We start from the raw sequence: 19,377 nt of genomic DNA, 5'->3' as shown, positions 1-19,377 counted from the left end.
ACATGTTACTGTTAAACCAATATAAAGGCCAAATCCTGCCAAAGAAGGTGGGGGCTCATGCTCTTGTCCATCCCTTCTTCTCCCCACTCCTCTCTGCTCTGGTCTCTACCCAGATCTCTATTTCCTTGCGGTGCCTTTAGCACTCACACCCACCCTGCCCTGAGCCAGTTCAACTCACGGACCTTACAGAAAGCTGTCCACTTTTCTGCCAGGTTGGCTTTTTGCTAATTCAGCTAGTCAAGTGAGCTCAGCTCAGAGGCAGACCAGGGAAGGTGCAAGGCTGGCAGAGGAGGGGGCAAAGAAAGCATAGCGAGGGGCAGCAGGAGAAAATGACATTGAGCTGTTAGATGGCTCAGGATGTGCTGTGTGCATTCTTACGGAAGCAAACACAAGTTTTCCTTCCATCTGTTTGTTTCAGTGTTTGAGTTAAACAGAAGTTTAGAAAACAAAGAGTTTGCATCTGCCCAGACTGACATTCCCTCCCGCTTAGTCATGGCAGGGATGCCCAGCGGTTGGACGTCAGGTTAGGATTCGGGAACATTTGGCATAGCGGACATCAGTCGCTTCCTTTCCCTGTGGCTCACTTTTTCCTTCTGTGAAAGGGAGTCATTACTCACTCAGGAGAGCTACATGACCTGATTCACTGGTGCATGTAAAGCCTTGTCACAAAAGGAAGAGGGAAGCCAAGAGGGGACAATTTGCTCTCCACACCTCACTTGAGCAATTGTCACCTTTCAAACGAGTGATGGAGTGTTCAGTTCCTGCATCCATGCACTGAAATCCTCCTCTGAGGCTGCTGCCTGTCTCCCTGCCCATCCACAGCCCCAGGGTCGGACGATGCTGCAGGATCCTGCTTTAGGTTGTATCATGGACAGTTGGTCATTATCCTCTGATGAACCTATCGCTGACGCCTTCACCTTCTGTACCTGTGATCCATTCTCTTCTCTAATAATATTAAGCCTACGGGGTGAAATTTCTGAGAGTGTCTGACTGACAAAAATTCATTTTTCAAAATGACTGAAGGCTTCACTCAAAGGGAAATTCCCTGCCGTTGCCATGCCAAAGTAATAGCCATACCACAAAAATTATCCCGCTATAATTATGCCAGTATGAGCCTCCATCTGAACAATATGCTGGGATATTTTCCTAGGCAGCGAAAATCCTCTGGCAGCTCTGGCTCCAACCCTCTGGAAGGAAGGGACCTGCTCCCAAAAGCCCTCTCCTCTCTCACCCTGGTGCTTTAGAAAGTGACACGAGATCTCCCGTTCCCCGGTACGATTTTCCGCATCAGAGTGTTGTAGCTCGACTCCTGCCTTCCTGCAGCCTCTCCGACTCCTCCCAGGAAGTCCCAGCTGCAGATGAAGCATTTCAGAGCCAGGGAGAGGGCGGCATGTGTGCAAATCCAGCTCGGGCAGTTGTGCCAGACTTTCGCAGCGTAAGGCAGCGTGGTCCAGCTTGATGTAAGTTGATTTTATCCCCCCACCATCGCTTCTGGGAGCTGCCTTGCGCCTATGTGTGTGCACTTGCTGGCTGTTGCTGCTGCATTCGCCCGTGCTCCTTGTGTGGTGTTGCACCCCACGGTGTGACGAGCTCAGGGGGGCCCTTGTCCCCAGACCCCTTTGGGTGCACCTGTGAGCGGCCAGGCTGGCCAGGACCGCGGAGGTGCTTGGGAAGCACCAGGACAGAGGAGACGGCTCGTGCCCGCAGGCTGGAGGGCAGGAGGTGGTGAGTGACCGGTCCCCGCGGTGACCTTTCAGCTGTCACCTCCGAAATCCTTGGTGTGCTCTGTCCTGTGCACCCCGCCAGGGCGAGCGGTGCCCCAGCTCCCTTGCAGGGAGTGTATTTACAGCACAGCCTGAAGTGCTTAACCAGGTGAGAGGCTCCCTGAGGCTTTCCCAGGCTTTTTGACTCTCCAGTGGCTGACCACACTCCAAAATGTTGTCCAGGGCTGGGGAGGTGAGGCAGAGCGCTCTGCCCTAGCCCCGGTCGGCTGCTCCCACCAGGAGCAGCACCCTGACCCTGGTGCTGCCTCTAGCTCTTTGCAGGAGCCTTGTGCACAGCTCTTACACCACCTCTGTAGTTTTCTGTAACCCAGTGAAGCCCTTTTTGCTGTCACACTTTTGTTTTGTCACCTGCAAGGTTAGTCCCCTCATTCCAGTACTCATTTGCTTTGCACCCCAAAGCAGTGTCCCCCCACATCTCAGTGCCTGTCCCCGACGTGTAGCCATCCCGTGCACAGGGACAAGGTGCGTAATTCGCAGTCCCGAGCAATATTATGCTGTGACTTCCCGTTTTTCCACAAATTGTGCTGTTTTTTCCCACCTGGGCAAAGAGATGTAAACCCCACTGGTCTCAGCTGGCAGCCCCTTTACACTTTTGTTAGAAATAACACAAAATGCAAACAGTGGGGACTCACATCCTGAATGGATGGAAGTACACCTAGCAGTACTGAGAACTTACCTGTGGGCTGGCCAGCTTCAAACCTGTTTTAATTTATTTTTTGGCAGCTGGGTAAATTAATCCATGGCTGGTCAAAATAAAGGCACATGCATCCTCCAGACTCACCGCTTTTATCTCAAGTACCTAACATAACATTAACTTATTTTAGCTTAAATACTGCATGTTTAAGCAATGCTGTAGAATAGTTGAGGGGACCTGAAGTGAAGGAACAGGCTGCATCAAGCACAGAAATTAATTTGTTTGAGGCCTTGAAGGAAAGGTGAACATGAAAATCACTTTGGATATGGAAGCTGACATGTTGTTAATCAGAATAAAATTTGTGACTAAACAGCCTGGAGTTGCAGCAGCTGAGAGGCCAGAAATTCTCAAAAATAGCCGCACTCTTGCTTTGATTTTTCTTTTTTGTAACCATAAGAACGTGAAGAAAGAGGAAGGGGAGGATTTGTGTGGAGTTGCTTTGCCCAGCGTACATCCATAAGGCCCCTTGTTTCCCTTGGCAGCCCCAAGAGGCAGGGTGTCCAAACAGCCCTGCCAAGGCACAGCCCCGTCGGCGAGGAAGTTGGAGGTGCTGCAAGGGAAGAAGGGCAGAGGCAAGAGATACCCGAGATGAATGAAGCTGGATGGGAAGCTGATGTTGAATACCGAATTCCCAGAGGATGCCCTCTCACTGGTGTCTGTACTGCTCCTCCCAGTGCAGAGGAGAGTGGGGGGAGCCTAGAACTGGGGAGAGAGGAGACAGAGCCCATGGTTGCCCTTATAATCCTGACTTTGTGTGTGTCATGCGCACAAAGTACAATCCCAGCGCTCTTTGACATTGCAGCGACAACACACAAAGCAGCTCGTTCCCCCTTTTCCTTTCTGTGGCAGAATAACCACAGCTTTTGGTCTGGATCTGCACTGCATCCCCAGGAACACAGCGCATTTGCTTTGCCCCTGCAGCCGTGGAGCAACTATCTCACCCCTCTGTTTTGTGTCCGGGGGAAATGCAGGTCCATGCCCACAGGAGTGAGACAGCAGGAGCCGTGGCATGCTCAGGAGAGCAGGACCGTCTCTGCGTCACTTCTTGCTGGAGGGGAAGGCCAGCGCTGGATATAGCTCGTACTCCAGTGAGGTATTGAATGCCCAGCGTGACTGTTTTTGGCCGGCAGCCCGGGTCCCTCAGGCTCAGGCTGCAGCGGTGTGGAGCCCGGGGGAGCTCACTGCCCAGGAGCTAGCCTTGGCAGCAATGGCAGACAGGGCATGTCACGACAACCCACACTGGTGCAATCTCCTCTGTACCTCCTTATTTCCATGTAGCCTGTTTAAAGGGAACATCTCATAAGCAAGAGAATATTCTTCATACAGACGAAAGCTCATTGTTCATGGGGTTGCTTCCACTGATGGTCTCTTCTACTAAAATCTCTTGGGTTGCAAAGTACTTGGGAAATATCAGCATCCCTCTTGGAGATGCAAACATGCAGAGCAAGGAAATTAGATGCGGCAGGGAGTCAGTGGTGGAAGGTTGTGGCCGCTAAGTCTTCTACATTTGCACTCAACTACCCTGTTTGGCTGCCAGGCAAATTGCAACTGGAGAAACATCATTCGATCTGGGGTGCAGAACAGGCTGAACAGATTTGGGGGCTGCGTGACCCCGAGCCTGTGTTGCTCTCCAGCCTGATGGGCAGCCGCCCATGGCAGCATCACGCAGGCTGGGGATGGGATGGGATGGGATGGGATGGGATGGGATGGGATGGCATGGCATGGCATGGCATGGCATGGCATGGCATGGCATGGATGTCAAAAGAAGAAAGTATTTGTCATTTCCCTTCCTGAAAGGGCTGGAGAAGACAAGGCCTTTCCTCAAAACTGGGATTTTCTAGGGTTAAGGCACCTTCTTCCCACTGACCCCCATCACACTTGCCAATGCTGTTAAATTCTCTGAACTGTGGCCAGCACCAGCCCCACCACAAGAGAATGGTGCTGGAGCTGTTAATATTTCACCTCCAGCTATCTTTTATTTACCAAGCCACAAATCCTTCTACTCCCACCAAAATCAGCTCAGGCACCGGGTCTTGCTGACCATAATATCCACGAGCTTGTGCAGAAAGAGCAAAGCAGGGGGCTGGGGGAGAGGAATGGGGCTCCCTGAGACCCGGGGAGGCAGCGACTTCTGCTCGCCCTTGGCTGCCTGCCCAGCACCACGGGGGAGCACAGAGTCCACCCGGTGCCCTCTGAAACACAGGGCTCCTCAGCAAGTTATTTGCAAAGATCCCTAGTGAGGGCTAAAGCTGTATGAAAATCCAAAGACCTCAACACAAAATATCACTGGGGCACTTTTCAAATTCTGGTGCAGCCCTCTGGGAACGTCAGAGGTGAGCAGGTAAGTGGGGAGTTACCACTGCAGCAGAACCTGGGAAGGGGGACTGACCTGGTATCCTCCCCACCATCCCGGCACGGCAGAGCACAAGACCCTATCCCCTCACATCCCAGCTCTGCATCTCATATCTCAGCTGCTCTCACGTGTCCTCCTTGTCTCTGTTCAAATGTATTTTATTTGCCGTGGTGATGATTGTTTTCTTGGCTTATTGCTTCAGAGACGCCCTCCTCATGTTCCCACACTGGCTTTTCTTGGTGCATTGAGCATCGTTTGTCTCTGGTTTCCAGTCCCTTCACTGTCTGGTTACCTTTTCCGTGCACTGTTGAGTTATTAAATTCTGCCTCTGTTGCTTTTCATCATCCTCATGATAAATTCCCCATCAAGCACATCTAAATTTCTCCCACTGTGTTTATCTGACTGGTAGGAGAATTTTGCTCTCAATGATTCCTACTGACCTTCTTGCCACCCCTGCTAGCCATGATGCATGTGGAAATCTGATATCCGTCAGGCAAATGGTACCTTGGTGTCTCCGTACATCAGACTGACACGTGTGCTATGCTCTTCTCTTGCCTGTACCCCGTTGCTGCCTGGTTTTGCCATGAACATTAGGTGCAGAAAACAGTGTTTTGTTTAGGATCTAGAGCAACTCCCTTCACCAAGGGCTCCAGTAGGACAAAGGAGTAAATACTACTTCTGCTAATCCTTAGAGCAGTGCAGAATAGAAAAGTTTTTTCTTCTAGGAAAAGGGGATATTTTGTGGCCTGTAGAGAACAAGGAGGTCCTTCCGATAGAGGACAAGAGAGGCTATGGAAGGCAAAAGCCTGAGGTCTGGGGTCATTGGCCTGGCTGTTACAGCTTGGCTGAGCTCATTTGACCCCATGATTTATTCCAGCTGAAAATGAGGTTTAAGCCACTGCCAAGTCCCCAGTGAGTGTACACACACTTCTTTTGTTCATTTGTTTTCTCAAGTCTTGTTGAAACTTGTAAATGAAACATCCTCTTCTGCCAGCTCTTGTCTGATTTTTCGTAAAAAGTATGTGAAGCTTCTTCCAGAAGCCACTGCATCAGCATTACTGCTCTAAGGTCGGTCAGCAACAACCCATGAAGCAATACTAAAGGGCACACCTTCTGTTGGGAAAAACATACCTGGGGCTGCCACATTCCCTTCGCACATGGCCCCATTGCCATTAATAAAAGCTTCAAACTCACTTTCTTTCTCTCTCTTTGCAGGCAAAAATGTCAAAGCCAGTGCAAGCTCGGAGGCTGGAGGGAATAGATAAGAATATCTGGTGAGTTAAGAGAATATCTGGTTTACCCTGGTGGTAGATGTGGTTTTAGGCAGCCTAACACCAGATAGAAACCACTGCAGCCACACAGCACAGAGCAGCACAGTCTCCCTTGGCTGCTTTGCATTTGTTCAGGAAGCGCACCAGGGCAAGTTTGTCCCGGGAGACTTTACCCTGGCTCAGCTCTGTACCTGCTGCTCACACTTTATCAGGTGTCCCGCACCATCCTGCGGGAAGACAGGCAGGAGCACCTTGTAGTGCACTGCACTCCATACGACCCCTCTGCCCAAATGATCCCAGCAGCACCCAAATCCGAGCCAAGTCATCGCAGCACATTGGCTTCAGCCCAGTGTCTGCTTCAAGCCCACCCGAGGACAGTGCAAGCAGAGAGGCAGGCGAAGGGATGCTGCAAATGCCGTTCCCAGCCCACCAGGCACAGGCATTGGGAAAGCTGCATGCTTGCAGAATAGATTTAAATGGGCTTTCACCAAAGCACTGCTATGCCTGCTTTCAAGGTACAAACTGCCGATGAGACGGCTTTTGGGTGAGGCAAGCACTGAGTTCAGCCTGCTTTTCCCTCTGCAGAGGCCTTCATGGTGTCTAGTTGCTAAATTTTGCAGAACTGGTATGAGCTTGAAAACTTCCGAGACCTCTCCTGCTTGGTCTGGTCTGATCAGAAGCAGTGCGCGGCTTCAGCTGCGACCACACACCCAAACAGCACAACGGCTGTTTCCTTCGAGAACAAATTAAAACCACCCCCCAGTGCAGTCGTGGCTTAACCTTGTTTTAATTGAAACGGGTCTGAAATGACCTGTGCTTTGTCCTGTCCACCTGTGAGCAGCGGGATGGCTCCACAGAAGGACACCAACCTCGCTCACTTCCAAAGGGCTGCTGGCAAGCAGAGCCAGTGCCAGCATGCTGCCCAGACCCTCTGTAAATGCTTGTCTTTCTCTCCCTTTCTTCTCTCCAGGGTGGAGTTTGTAAAACTGGCTGCCACCTACTCCACGGTGAACCTGGGCCAGGGCTTCCCCGACTTCCCCCCACCAGACTTTCTGAAGGAGGCATTAGTGAAAGCCCTCAGCGGGGAGAACCACATGCTGCACCAGTACACCCGTGCCTTCGTATGTGGACAGACCCCCCCTCCTCGGCAATACCCCCTTCACTCCCCATTAGCGTGGGCCACTTCAGGGCTCATCAGGCAGCAATAAACAGGGCAAACTACATGAAGCAAAACATGCATCCAGCCTCAGGCTGGGTCCCCTGTGCCCAGGACTGTAACACCCTGCTTTACCAGGGCGTTTGAAGCAGCCGGGCTGGAAGATGCCCCACACACTCAGTTGCAGGGTGCTTGGCTGCCCAGACCCCTTCCAAGGGCTCATCCACGTTTTAGGAGGCTTCTGCAACCCAAATTCCACCCCTCCTCTCACCCCACAGGGCCACCCACCTCTGGTGAAGATCCTAGCCCAGTTTTTTGGGAAGCTGCTTGAACGAGACCTGGATCCTATGACCAATGTGATGGTGACTGTGGGGGCATACCAGGCCCTTTTCTGCTGCTTCCAGGCTTTCATCGATGAAGGCGATGAGGTAACCCAAGATTTGGGCTTGTTGCCCAGGCAGCCTTCCCCCAGGAGAGCCCTTCCTGGCTCTAGGTCTGCCAGGGGTAGGTTTACATAGTCCTTCTGCAAAGCAGAAAAAGTTTTATCCCCATTCTCCAACATTTGAGCTTCCAAAGGAAAAAACCTCTCTGCTGCAGGGCACTGTCTCATTTCTGAATAAGCCAAAATAACCCTTTTGCCCTAAGTGATGTTGTTCTTCCCTGACACTGCCCACTGGCAATGCAGGTTCTCCATTACAGTAATTCAGGGATTAAAATCTCCTGTCCCTCCCATTGCCCTCTGCACCCATCAGGGGAGGTCTGAGCAGGGCCAGGAGGTTGCTGACATGTCCCTTTCTTCCAGGTGATAATCATTGAGCCCTTCTTTGACTGCTATGAGCCGATGGTCAAAATGGCTGGTGGGATGCCTGTGTTTGTCCCGCTCAGACCGGTGAGTGGGTCAGAGCAAAGCTGTCGAGGAGAGAAGAGATGTAGTGAAGTGAACGAAGAGGTGAGTGGTAAGCAAAGTAAACAGATTCCCCTCTGTTCTCTCTAGAAAGCTCCAAAAGATGGAAAATTGATGTCTAGTGCAGACTGGCAGCTGGACCCAGCTGAACTGGCTTCTAAATTCAGTGAACGGACAAAAGCCATCGTCCTGAACTCACCCAACAACCCTCTGGGCAAGGTAATGTCTCTAGCCTTGCTGTGGCTGGCCCTGAAAGCAGCTGAGGTGCTACAGCTCACCCAGCCACATTTGCAGTGTAGCAGTGACTTGACCTTCCTTGCACACAAGGGAAAGGGCTGTTGTGGCAGCACTGCATGCTGCGCTCACTCTTCTGGTGTTTTTAAGCCTGGTCGTTTGTGCCAGCAGTGGCTTTGCCCTGTTAGACCATTGCAGCCAGCTCCTGCCCACCCTGGCTTGGGACACGGTGCAGGCAGGGCACGCAGCCTTTGCAGAGAGGCAGGGGCTCAGAAGTACGCCTGCTGCATCTCCGCTCCACTCCCTGCTTGCTGCAGGTATTCAGCCGAGGGGAGCTGGAGCTCATTGCAGATCTATGTGTGAAGCATGACGTCCTGTGCATCAGCGACGAAGTGTACGAGTGGCTGGTCTACGATGGGAAGGAGCATATCCGCATCGGTATGGAGAACGGCTTGGCTGAGCTTGGGTGTCTTCTCTGGGTACAGCATCTTCAGGGAAGGAACTGGTGACATAGCTGGGGTCCCCTGGCAATTACATGGGCTGCTTGCATGCACAGCTCTACCAGACTTGTATCCCCATTAGAGGTATTTTGCTGCACTTCAGTCTCAGCCTTCAAATCAGGACTTAAACTGGAGCCCTGGCTTCCAGAGCTAGTCAGAGGAAACAGAGAGCTGGCCTCGCAGCATGAGATCCAGAGCAAAGAGCCCTTTGGTTCCGGTGAAACTGAATTTTTTTCCCATACTTTGTAAAACCACAGTTTTCTATGTGTCTCTAGCTTTGGGACATCCATTTCAACATGAGTTCAGAAGCCTGTTCTTCCTGTTGCAGTAACATGCAATCACCTTGTTGCAGGGTGAAGGTGCTTGGCACCTCTGGGAACCCCTCGGGCTGGTACATGAGTGTAAAAACAATTACAAAGAGATGCTCTTGAGAAACCTGGCTGCCTGCTTGGGATGTGCTTTGAGGCTCATCCGGGTGAAAGATGTGCTGTGAACACAAAAGGTCACCATGGATTATGGTGGGCAAAGAGCTGCCACCGTGTCATTAATGCAGCCCAGAAGCAAGCACACCGAGCTCTGCCATTGTTGTTTCTCTTTTTTTCTCTTTTTTTTTCCTTCTGTTTTTTTCTGTTTTGTTGCCAGCCAGCTTGCGAGGGATGTGGGACCGCACCGTGATCATTGGGAGTGCTGGGAAAACCTTCAGCGCCACTGGATGGAAGGTGAATTCCCCTGTGTGGCACCTCGTTGTCACCCCATCCCCATCCCTTTGCTCCAGGGCATGGGTCCCATTGCCACAGCATAGCACTGGGGACACCGCTGCCACACACTCAGCTTTGAGTCAGGTCTGAAAGCTGCTTTATGATAGCCCTGTCTGGAAAACACAGTGAAGGCAGCACAGGCAAATAAAGGGGAGCCCAAGCAGGTACCCAGAGACTTACCTCCTTCCTCCTCCTCTCCTGGCCGCAGGTGGGCTGGACTGTGGGACCCAACCGGCTGCTGCAGCACCTCCGTACTGTGCACCAAAACTCAGTGTACCACTGTGCCACGGTTGCCCAGGTAAGGCGGCTCTCTGCAACTGGCCCTGCAATTCCCAAACCCCTGAAGTAGGGGTAAGAGATGGTCCTTCTGCCCACAGCTGAACTGAAAGACACAGGCAGGGTGATGCGTGGTGCCCTGAAGAGGCTCCTTCCCCTCTCCCTGCAGTCGCCCCATGCCTGGGAGGAAGGGGAGAATCCAGCCTGCCTGGCCTTATTTTGCATTGACAAATCCAAGGGGCTATTTGGAGGGGCTGGAGGCAGAGAGCTTGGCTTGGTGCAATGAGAAACCACCCCCTGCTCCCTAATCACCTGTGAATTGCATCAGAGCAAATACTCTGGTTCTCAAGCAAGCCTTGACCATCTTCCCACCGGGCTCCTCTCTTCTCACAGGAGGCCGTGGCTCAGGGTTTCCAGAGGGAGCTCAGGCTCTACGGGAAACCAGAAAGCTACTTCGTCCAACTGCCCAAGGAGCTGCAGCAGAAAAGAGACTGGCTGGTCCAGAGCCTGGATGCTGTGGGGATGAAACCCATCATCCCTGAGGGCACCTACTTCTTGGTGGCAGACATCTCCCAGTTCAGTGAGTTGTGCAGCTGCGGTTTTGCTGAGGCAGGGCTGAGTATGGGGGGCCAGCTCGGAGTGGTACCACTAGCAGGGACAGGAACCTGCATAAACCACCACCAAAGCAGGGACAGACAATAGCGTGTTTCCCATCCAAGCTCCCAGAGGCCGTGAGTTTGGGGCTTGGCTGAGGCACACGGCAGCAGCCCCCACCTCCACGCTGCTGTGCTTCTCCTGCAGAATCTGATGTCCCTGATGTCCCTGATTCTGATGAGCCCTATGACTCCAGATTTGCAAAGTGGATGGTCAAAAACAAGGTAAATGCATCTGGCCCTTTCCGCCACGTTTGCCCTGCATGGGTTTGTGCCCTCCCTGCTGGCTGTGTTCACGGGAGCCAGCAGCACAACACCACTGCCGGGTCCGGCAGCTCATCCAGGGGGGTGCTGGGGGTGTCTGTCAGCAGCTGGCCTTGACTCTGGAAGCCTGAGTTTGAGCAGAGTGAGCAGACAGGGCACTAAGGGCATCTACAAGCCCATCCGTGAGACTTGCGATCAATAAGTGGATGGCTTTATGCCCACCCAGAAAGAGTAACCTCAACTGCACGTGTTTCCCCTTCCCAGGGACTTGCTGCCATCCCGCTCTCTGCTTTCTACTGTGGGGCCCACAAGAACAACTACAACCATTTCATCCGGTTCTGCTTCGCAAAGGTGAGATACGTGGCAGCATGAAGGAAGGCGAGGTTGGGAGTAATAATCAGGGCTGGTTTAATGAGATAAATGCCAAGAAGAAATGCAGAGTGCCTTGGGCATTAGAGCCTGAGCGTGGCATCACAGCTGGTCCAACCCCCTCCTGCAGGCATGCGAGCGGAGCTGGGGGCAGGAGGCGTGCGGGTGCCAGCCTAAGCTTTGCCCCATCAGCATCCCACATTTCTTGCTCAGGGCAGGGAGTCTTCTGGGTGCACGTTTAACTGCCCAGTGGCTATGCCTGCCCTAGAGATGCTGCGCCTGTCTCATACTGAACATGGGGCATTTGCGATGTTCTGGAATGAGAATGGGATTTTTATATGAATCATGACTGCAATGAGGGGAAAGGGGATTTGGCTGGAAGCCACTGACTGAACCTGCATATTTTTTTTAGGAGGAAGCCACACTGAAGGCAGGAAATGACATATTGCAAAAATGGAAACAGGAGAAAACTAGTCCCTGAGCATACTGGAGAGAAAACCAGGATCTCCTTGGTCCTCACCTGCCACAACCACTCTTCCTCCTCTTCCTTTGCTTGGCTATAAACTTTGATCCATCCGTATTTATGCTCAACCGCATTTTCTGTCAGATAAATGGGTAAGAGGTTTGCCATGCCCAGGGTCTGGGGGACACTTTCTGTCACTGTGAAATGATTGCACTGTTCCTTGCAAAAAGTGAGCCTTCACATGCGCTGCCAGTATTCGACATTTCTTCTTATTATGTTTAAAGACTTTGCTAATCAGTTCTGGGATGCATCCAGCAAGACACGAGGTAAGGATGGCTCCTGGGGGTTTTTCCATGACCAAATTCTGAAAAGGTGTTTCAGGACCTACCTTTAAGACTATGCTGGGGGTTACTGTGGCTTGTCTTGCTCCACATACCCACTTATGTACCCCAGGGCGGAGGACAGCGTTTCCACCAGCACCCAAGTTCCCCACGGGACTATGCAGTATCGCCACCTGTCAGTAGGTTGATTCCTACAATCCTGAAAATTATAAACCCAGTGAAATGCTGTTTCCCATAATTAACAATTTTCCTATTGTTTTTTTTTCTGTGCATCTCTGGGGAAGGTGACCACAGAATCTGGCTCCCCCAAGGAAATGGGCTTTCATAAATAGGCCGGCTATTGCCAAATCTTCCCCGTGCACGCCCCAAACCACCCCTGGCACTTTGTCAGGGTTTGGCAGCATCGTCCAGGCTGCAAAGCAAAACCTTCAGGCCTTTGACAAGTGCACACAGTGGCCGGGGAGGAAGGGCACAGTGGCCTCCGGCTGCTGGTGGCCCCTGCAGCCTCCCACCCGCCGGGCTGGTGGGTGGTGGGGCAACGTGAGCAGCATTTTGAAAGGTAATTCTTGCATCATTCTTGATTTCAAGCTGGATAAGAATGTAAAACAGCATCATCAATCACGCAGGAGTTATGTGCAACAGACCATGCGATAAGTATTTGTGGCGGTTAAATTATTAAAGATGAATTACTGCAATTATTGAAGAGTAAATGTCTCTGTAATGATTACAGGGCTGACGCAGCTCTCCTGAAGAGCTTGCTGTCACCCGTGCAACATCTGCGTTGCGTCTGGCGGTGGTGGCTGCCCGTCTCACCCAGGCTCTGCGGGTTTGCCGTGTCGGGCTGCAGCTGGTGGCACCGACCCCCGTGGAGGGGAGGGAGGGAGGGAGGCAAACACCCACCGCCTGCCTTCGCCCACGGGAGACGCGTCCCCTCCCACCTGCCTGTGCAGCCTGGGTGGGCGAGGGTGCTGCTGAAGGTCCTTTTGCACCCACACACGTGCCAAATGCTGGGAGCGCTGCAGTCACTGAAACAGATGAACGGCTGTGAGGTTAGATTATTAGCATAAAGATTAATTGCAACATCCCCCTGCGTGTGGGCTCTTGCTCTAGGCCATGACGCACCCCGCAAGGGGCAAGGTTCGTGTCCCCATCCTCCTCCACGCAGGCGGTGCTTGTGCAAAGACACCCAGTCGCGGGTGTCCGGATTTCACACCCGTCCCCGGCGAGGCTGAGCTACGCCCGCGCCCGCGCCCGCGCCCTCCCACGGTTCGCCTTAGGTCACCCATTCTCCCTCAGAACGAATCGGCCCCTGCTTAGCTTGACAGCCCGCGCCGGCGACTTAAACACTGCCCCCGCCCCCTGCCTGGGCATTGGCTCACGTGACGCCGGCCTCCGCCCCCACCGTGGGCGGGCACCGGCGCCCTCCGGCCAATCACCACCGCTGAGGGGCGTGGCCGGGGAGCGTGGGAAGAAGATGGCGGACGGCGGCGCGGCGAAGCGGCCCAAGGGGGTGCAGGTGGGGCGCGGGGCGGTTGCCCGGTTGCCGGGGGAGGCCCCTGGGGGCAGCCCGGCGGTAACGGTCGCTGTCTCCCGCAGGCTGAGGAGAGGAAGGTGGACTGGCGGCGCTGGAAGAGGGAGAGTAAGGCCGGGCCCCCGCGGGGGTGGGGGTGGGCAGGCGAACCGGGGCGCGGCCGCGGGGAGGCCCGGCGGGGTCCTGGGAGCGGGAGGAGCCGTCCCCGAGCGCTCCGTGCCCCGGCGCGGCCCTCCCCGCGGCGTCCAGGCCCCCCAGCCGCCCTGCTGTGAGCGCTCACGGCTCGTTTAAAGCGCGACACTCCTCTCCGTTCAGGGAAAGCGGAGAAGAAAAAATGGAAGGAAATGAAGCTCCTGAAGAAGCTGGAAAAACAGCGGATGCGGGAGCTGGCAGAAAAACAAGCTGAGAAGCCGGAGGAGCAGAAGGAAGACAAAGGTGGTGCCGCTATGAGCCGGTGGGGAGGCCTGGGTTGAAAGAGCTGGGAGAACTTGGTCTTCAAAAGTCAGTCAATTCTATGTATTGATAGGAAAGGTGACACTCGGCTTCATAGATCTGATACAGATCAGTGCACACACATAAACAGTCATGAACACGATGCAGCAAGCGCTACACAAGAGACCTTTATTAAGAGAAAACCCGTGGTTAAAATCTAAGAAAGAGAGGTTGCTTTGTCCCCCACCACAATTGCAGTTGAAGTAGTAACTAAAACGCTGTACGTGTGGTTGTCATGCTGTGGCTGTCTTCTGATGGCGCTCTGTTCCCCAGGGCGTCACTACACGCTGAGCGTAGCCCTGCCAGGCTCTATCCTGAACAACGCCCAGACGGTGGAGCTGCGGACATACCTTGCTGGACAGATTGCTCGGGCCTGTGCCATCTTCTGTGTGGATGAGATCGTAGTGTTTGATGAGCATGGAGAAGATGTAAAGTAAGGAAGAGCCATCCTGTTCTGCAGAAAGCGTTTCCTCTCTGCTTTCTGTTTCTTCAATCTCTTATTAAGCTAACCAAGACCAGGCAAGAACTGCATGTACCTCAAGCAAATGTTTGAGCCTCTCTCAAATGCCAGGATTACAGGGACCGCTATACCACTGGGCAAAACTGGCAGCTAGGATCGTTTATCCCAGCATGGTGATGACAAAGCAGCAGGAGGTGAAGTTTTCCTGTACTCTTAAATCTTGCTGTGGAGGGACAGGGCATGCCTACATCCTTACGGAAGATTAATTCCTGTCCTTCAGCTTTTCAGCCTGGACCTGCATCTGTATTAACTGGCCAAGCCATGCAATCCTGTAGCATCCAGCTCAGTAGCATCCAACTGCCAGGTTGTGTCAATGCACAAAGATCAGAAACAAACTGAAAAAGATACTTGGCTTCCAGAGAGAGTTCCAAATATGATTTGTTAAGTCTCCACCTCTGGAGTAGCCCGTTTATAAGGCAGCCCATTTATTTCTTAGGGGTGGAGGGTGCTGCTATTTTCAGATTAAGGAGCAAGGCTTGGTCTTCTGGAGACCCGGCCATTTGGGGCTGTGCAATCTCATGTTGAGTTCACAGGCTGCTCTCTTTCAGGAGCGTGGAAGGGGACTTTGAAGGAATTGGGAAGAAAGGCAAGGCTTGCGTGCAGCTGGCTCGGATCCTGCAGTACTTGGAGTGCCCTCAGTAAGTCCACCATGGTCAGACTGTACCTCAGATTTGCATCAGAACTGACTACCATGCTAGAGGTGTGGGGAGACAAATTCTGTTTATAATATTGCATAATTATGCAAGAACCCTGGATCTAATTGTTTTACACGTCTGGTTCAGGACTTTAACTAAAGGAAGAGTAGTGAATGCAGGATACAGCCTGCAGGACACGTTAGAGGTAGATCAGGGACTTGAGGGAGCTAAGCATGCTTTTCTCTACTCAGCTCCTTTCAGTCAGAACAGGGCTAGAACTGAGGGTTGGATTCCTTAGAAACAACTGTTTTCACATCTGAACCTTCTCTGATAACAGGTACTTGAGGAAATCCTTTTTTCCAAAACATGAGGATCTGCAGTTTGCAGGTAACGATTCAGTTGTCTCTGTCCCAAGCTGTTGGCTCCCCCTTCCCAAGCTCTGGCTTTTGTTTTGCATGGGATGCATAGAATTGAAAAAAAACTTTTCCCCACTTTACAGCACAGGCAGGGTGCTGTGCTGTGGTATGTGGGAACAGAGAGGGAGAGGGCAGCAGAGCAGTTGTACTTAACCTGTGTTCCCACAGTTTGTGTCCTCTCCTTAGCAGCTGCTTTCCTCTGTGCTGTTCTAGGGCTGCTCAACCCCCTGGACAGCCCCCACCACATGCGTGTGGATGAGGATTCAGAGTACCGAGAAGGTGTAGTGTTGGACCGGCCAACTAAGCCAGGCAAAGGCTCTTTTGTTAACTGTGGGATGAGGAAGGTATGTCTGTTACCCACAGATGCCAAAACAGTTTCCCCTGTCTCTCTGGCAGATTTGAAGCAGGCAGGGTGGGTACTGCTGAGTTTCTGAAGACCGTAGCAGGCTGGCATGGGGTTTAATGCTGTTGCTATCTTGTCCCTTCTGGCTTGTTAATGGTTGTAGCTTCCCAAGTCCTAGCAGGGCTGCCCATTCCAGCACATCATTGCTTCACTGCTGGAGGTGAACCTTTGAGCAGCAAAGTAAGTCTCAGACTGCTGACCCAGCCACCCTGAGCCTGCTCTGCACTGCATGTGCCATACAGGCCCTGATGGCAGAGCTCCTCATTCCTGCTCCTGGCCAGAACAGACCCCCACTTCCTCAGAGGGTTCCCTTCCTTCCCCACCTTCCCCAGTACTTCCAGAATGCCTGATGCTGATGGTGACTGTTGCTGCAGGAGGTGCAGATCGACAGACAGCTGAACCCCGGTCTGCGAGTCACTGTGCGCCTGGAGGAACCCCAGAAGCCAGGTAATCCACTGTTCCATTAGCATCGGTAAACTTCAGTCCTGCAGGAGTTGGTCCTTCCCTATGACAGCCTTCAGATTACTAATGTTTGAAGGTACCCAACAGCTCTGCGCATTCCCTTCACTCCATGCACAATTTTAATAACACCTTTACCATACCTCCCTAGTTAACTGGAAAGAACTATCAGCTCTTTGACCAACAATAAACAGCCCAAACGTATTTGCACACTTTCCAGAATGTGCTCAAAAGGGCGGTTCTTGGTTGCACACCAAGTCAGTGCCCAGCCCCAAGAGAAACTGCCGTATGTAGCTGGTCAAATCGAGCTCTCACTAGGAGATCACAGGGGTTGTTAATCTCTTTGCTTCCCTTCCAGAAGCTAAAGTGCGGAAAGGCACCGTGGTGTCCTCACACCACCCTCGGACAGTCTCAGGCTTGTACTGGGGTTACAGCGTCCGCCTTGCTTCCTGCCTGAGTAAGTACTTGCAGGGGCTCTCCGCGCTCTGCCATGTCTCTGCCTGGGCTTCCGCACCAATTTCAGGCTTACTGGCAGCACACATTAACACCTCTTTCTTAGAAATCTCTTTTGTCTCAAAGGCAGCTTACACATGCAGCTAGCAGGCATGTGGCAGTCACATTTAAGGACTAAAGCTAGGGGCGTGAATCACCTCAGTCGCCCACCAGTACTCTGCCCTGTACTTCTGCTCACCGTTGCGCCAAATGTCCACACTGTAGCAGGAGACAAGACTTGGTGCTCTCCATCTCCAGCCAGTACATCTCCATTTCCAAATACCTCGTGCTCATTCATATCAAAGCCAGCAGTGACAATTGAGCTCAAGAGCCCTGCAAAATCCTTTTCCTGTCTTCTGATTGATTGGATCTCCTAGGAAAACCATAAGCCATTAGTAAAGAAATGGCTCCTGGCACCTGTTTGAGCTTTGAGGAAAAGGTACTGCAGTTGAGAAGGGTGCCAGAGACTCCTGCAGCAAGGGAATTATGTAGGAAAGAGGAATCATTCTTCTGTCTCCTCGTGCACTAGTGACACCAAAAAGCGATTCCTCCTGCTGCTACCACTCACCTGTAGAGTGTTTCAGCCTGTCCAGAAGGCACACAGCATGGGCGAGGGCACCATATGAATAACCCGATACTGTGTTTCCCAGGTGCTGTCTTTTCGGAGTGCCCCTTCAAGGAAGGCTACGATCTCTCTATTGGGACCTCAGAGCGGGGCAGCTCCGTGGACCAGGCCACTCTCCCCTCCTTCAGGTTGGTGTCCTGCGTGCTTGGCCCCACTCAGAGCTCCCAGGGAGGCCTGGTGCAGGCAGCAGAGCTGCACTGTGGCCTTGGTGTTCTCCCAGGCAGGAACACTCCTAGGTATAAGTGCAAGACTTGGCTGCAGGCTCCCTCCTGTGCTCTGCTGCTCCCTTTAGCACCATTGCACATTTCTCAGCATGACAGAAGCTGGGGGAGGTATCCCAGGACAAGGCCAATTCCTTTCCTGTTTCTCTGGAGTTGGTAGCAGGGACTGTCGCAGTGACTAAGTGCTGTGAGGCTTTGTTAGGGAGGCAGTTGCATTGGGCATTGTCAGCAAGGGACACAGCTTCCTGCTTCAGCAGCACAGAGGAGCTTGAACACAGACCTGAACAAAAGAAATAAGTCTGCTTCTTGCAGATCAAGTTAAGAGAACTGTTTATGTGACACCAATTCTTAATCCACTTGAAGGTCCAAGGCATACGAGCAGCTCTCCTATGTAAAGCTTGTAGCATCTGCCTTGGTACAGGGCTAAGAGCCAGTCTCCCCTCTCACCCTGTCCCTGTGCTCTCGCCTAGGCATGCCCTTGTCATGTTTGGAGGTCTTGAGGGCTTGGAAGCTGGGGTTGATGTGGACCCAAACCTGGAGGTCACCGACCCAAGTGTCTTGTTTGACTTCTACCTGAACACTTGTCCCAGCCAAGGCAGCAGAACCATCCGGACAGAGGTAGGGCAGGCGGCTAAGGGGTGCGATGCCTGTGGGCACAGAGCAGTGCTGTGTTTCTGCCTCTGGCAGTGACACATACAGCCCATGTGTTCCCCACGGTGATGCCTCAGCAGAGAGCGGCTGGCTTGCCTGGTGCTGCTCAGAGAGCAGCGGTTCTGACTGCTGCCTGGCTCTGTTCCAGGAAGCGCTGCTGATCTCTCTGTCTGCCCTGAGACCCCACATCGATGAGGCTGTGAAGACACCCAGTGACAACAGAGGGAAGGAAAACCACTGACCTTGCCATCAGCTGAGGACTGCCTCAGGGAAGCGGCTGTTCAAACATGGGTGCTGGGCAAATCATTCCAAGAGCCTGGCAGGGCCAAGACACAGCGTGACTAAAGCTGGCAGCGCTGCTCGACCAAGTGTCTGGCTGCTGTTGGGACCAGCAAGTCAGTGCCCTCCTGCCTGCGTGGTCCAGCCAAGGGCTGGTTGCTGCCTCTGAGCAGCTGGGACAAGCCTGGCAGCAGACTGGGTCTCAGCAATTCAGATATCTGGGGTGGGGAATAAAGCAGTATGGAACCTCAGCTGCCTTGAAGTCTGTGTGTGAGTGCCTTGGTCTAGCAGATGGGCACTCAATGTCCAGAGATGCTCCACGTGCAGTGCCTCTGGAGCCATGTGGCCTTCAAACTTAAAGGAAGTTGAAAGTTAATCCTTATGCCAAGAAGCTGTTCCTGTCTCAGTTTGCCTGACTTCCCCCAGCCCCCCCTTCAACTCCCAGGCTTCATCCTTCCCAACAGCAGGAAGGGCTGGAGCTTCAGTTGGGCCTTGTTACAGTTTGGCTCCATCTATGATGCCTTAAGCTCTGCCTAGAGCAAGCTCAAACAGGAAAGCAGCTGGAAAAGTTGGCTCTATCCTCCCCCCTCCTGCTGACATATTCAGAGCTTTGGTAAGAGCCGATAAGAAACA

The 19,377-nt window shown here is 52.8% G+C and overlaps 2 protein-coding genes across 3 annotated transcripts; both read left to right on the top strand.

Moving 5' to 3' along the window:
- The first annotated feature begins 1,395 nt into the window (after window positions 1-1,395).
- On the top strand, window positions 1,396-12,706 carry KYAT1 (kynurenine aminotransferase 1). Of its 2 annotated transcripts, XM_009809495.2 has the most exons (14): window positions 1,396-1,460; window positions 3,450-3,571; window positions 6,047-6,105; window positions 7,073-7,223; window positions 7,537-7,686; window positions 8,061-8,147; window positions 8,253-8,381; window positions 8,714-8,834; window positions 9,539-9,615; window positions 9,863-9,952; window positions 10,324-10,510; window positions 10,732-10,808; window positions 11,112-11,198; window positions 11,629-12,706. In XM_009809495.2, the coding sequence occupies exons 2-14, from the start codon at window positions 3,488-3,490 to the stop codon at window positions 11,695-11,697; spliced, it is 1,368 nt and encodes a 455-aa protein (XP_009807797.2). In that variant the 5' UTR covers window positions 1,396-1,460; window positions 3,450-3,487; the 3' UTR covers window positions 11,698-12,706. The 2 variants fall into 2 exon arrangements, with proteins under 2 accessions (XP_009807797.2, XP_059684936.1); XM_059828953.1 differs by lacking the exon at window positions 1,396-1,460 and having other exon boundaries at window positions 3,542-3,566.
- A 788-nt stretch (window positions 12,707-13,494) lies between these two features.
- On the top strand, window positions 13,495-19,298 carry SPOUT1 (SPOUT domain containing methyltransferase 1). The gene is made up of 12 exons (XM_059828954.1): window positions 13,495-13,536; window positions 13,617-13,659; window positions 13,867-13,986; window positions 14,317-14,476; window positions 15,112-15,201; window positions 15,536-15,585; window positions 15,828-15,958; window positions 16,392-16,464; window positions 16,835-16,933; window positions 17,619-17,721; window positions 18,285-18,432; window positions 18,614-19,298. The coding sequence occupies exons 1-12, from the start codon at window positions 13,495-13,497 to the stop codon at window positions 18,704-18,706; spliced, it is 1,152 nt and encodes a 383-aa protein (XP_059684937.1). The 3' UTR covers window positions 18,707-19,298.
- The last annotated feature ends 79 nt before the right edge of the window (window positions 19,299-19,377 follow it).

Source organism: Gavia stellata, chromosome 24 (assembly GCF_030936135.1).
Source record: "Gavia stellata isolate bGavSte3 chromosome 24, bGavSte3.hap2, whole genome shotgun sequence".
Lineage (NCBI taxonomy): Eukaryota > Metazoa > Chordata > Aves > Gaviiformes > Gaviidae > Gavia > Gavia stellata.
Note: the sequence above shows the minus strand (reverse complement) of the source record. Positions and strands in the feature narration are given on the sequence as shown.

Coding starts and splice junctions, on each gene's coding strand:
- KYAT1 (XM_009809495.2), top strand. CDS start 3,488: ATGCTCAGGAGAGCAGGACCGTCTCTGCGTCACTTCTTGCTGGAGGGG. Junction 9,616..9,862: donor TCAGCGCCACTGGATGGAAG/GTGAATTCCCCT, acceptor TCCTGGCCGCAG/GTGGGCTGGACTGTGGGACC. Junction 10,809..11,111: donor AGTGGATGGTCAAAAACAAG/GTAAATGCATCT, acceptor TCCCCTTCCCAG/GGACTTGCTGCCATCCCGCT.
- SPOUT1 (XM_059828954.1), top strand. CDS start 13,495: ATGGCGGACGGCGGCGCGGCGAAGCGGCCCAAGGGGGTGCAG. Junction 16,934..17,618: donor CCGCCTTGCTTCCTGCCTGA/GTAAGTACTTGC, acceptor TGTGTTTCCCAG/GTGCTGTCTTTTCGGAGTGC. Junction 18,433..18,613: donor GCAGAACCATCCGGACAGAG/GTAGGGCAGGCG, acceptor GCTCTGTTCCAG/GAAGCGCTGCTGATCTCTCT.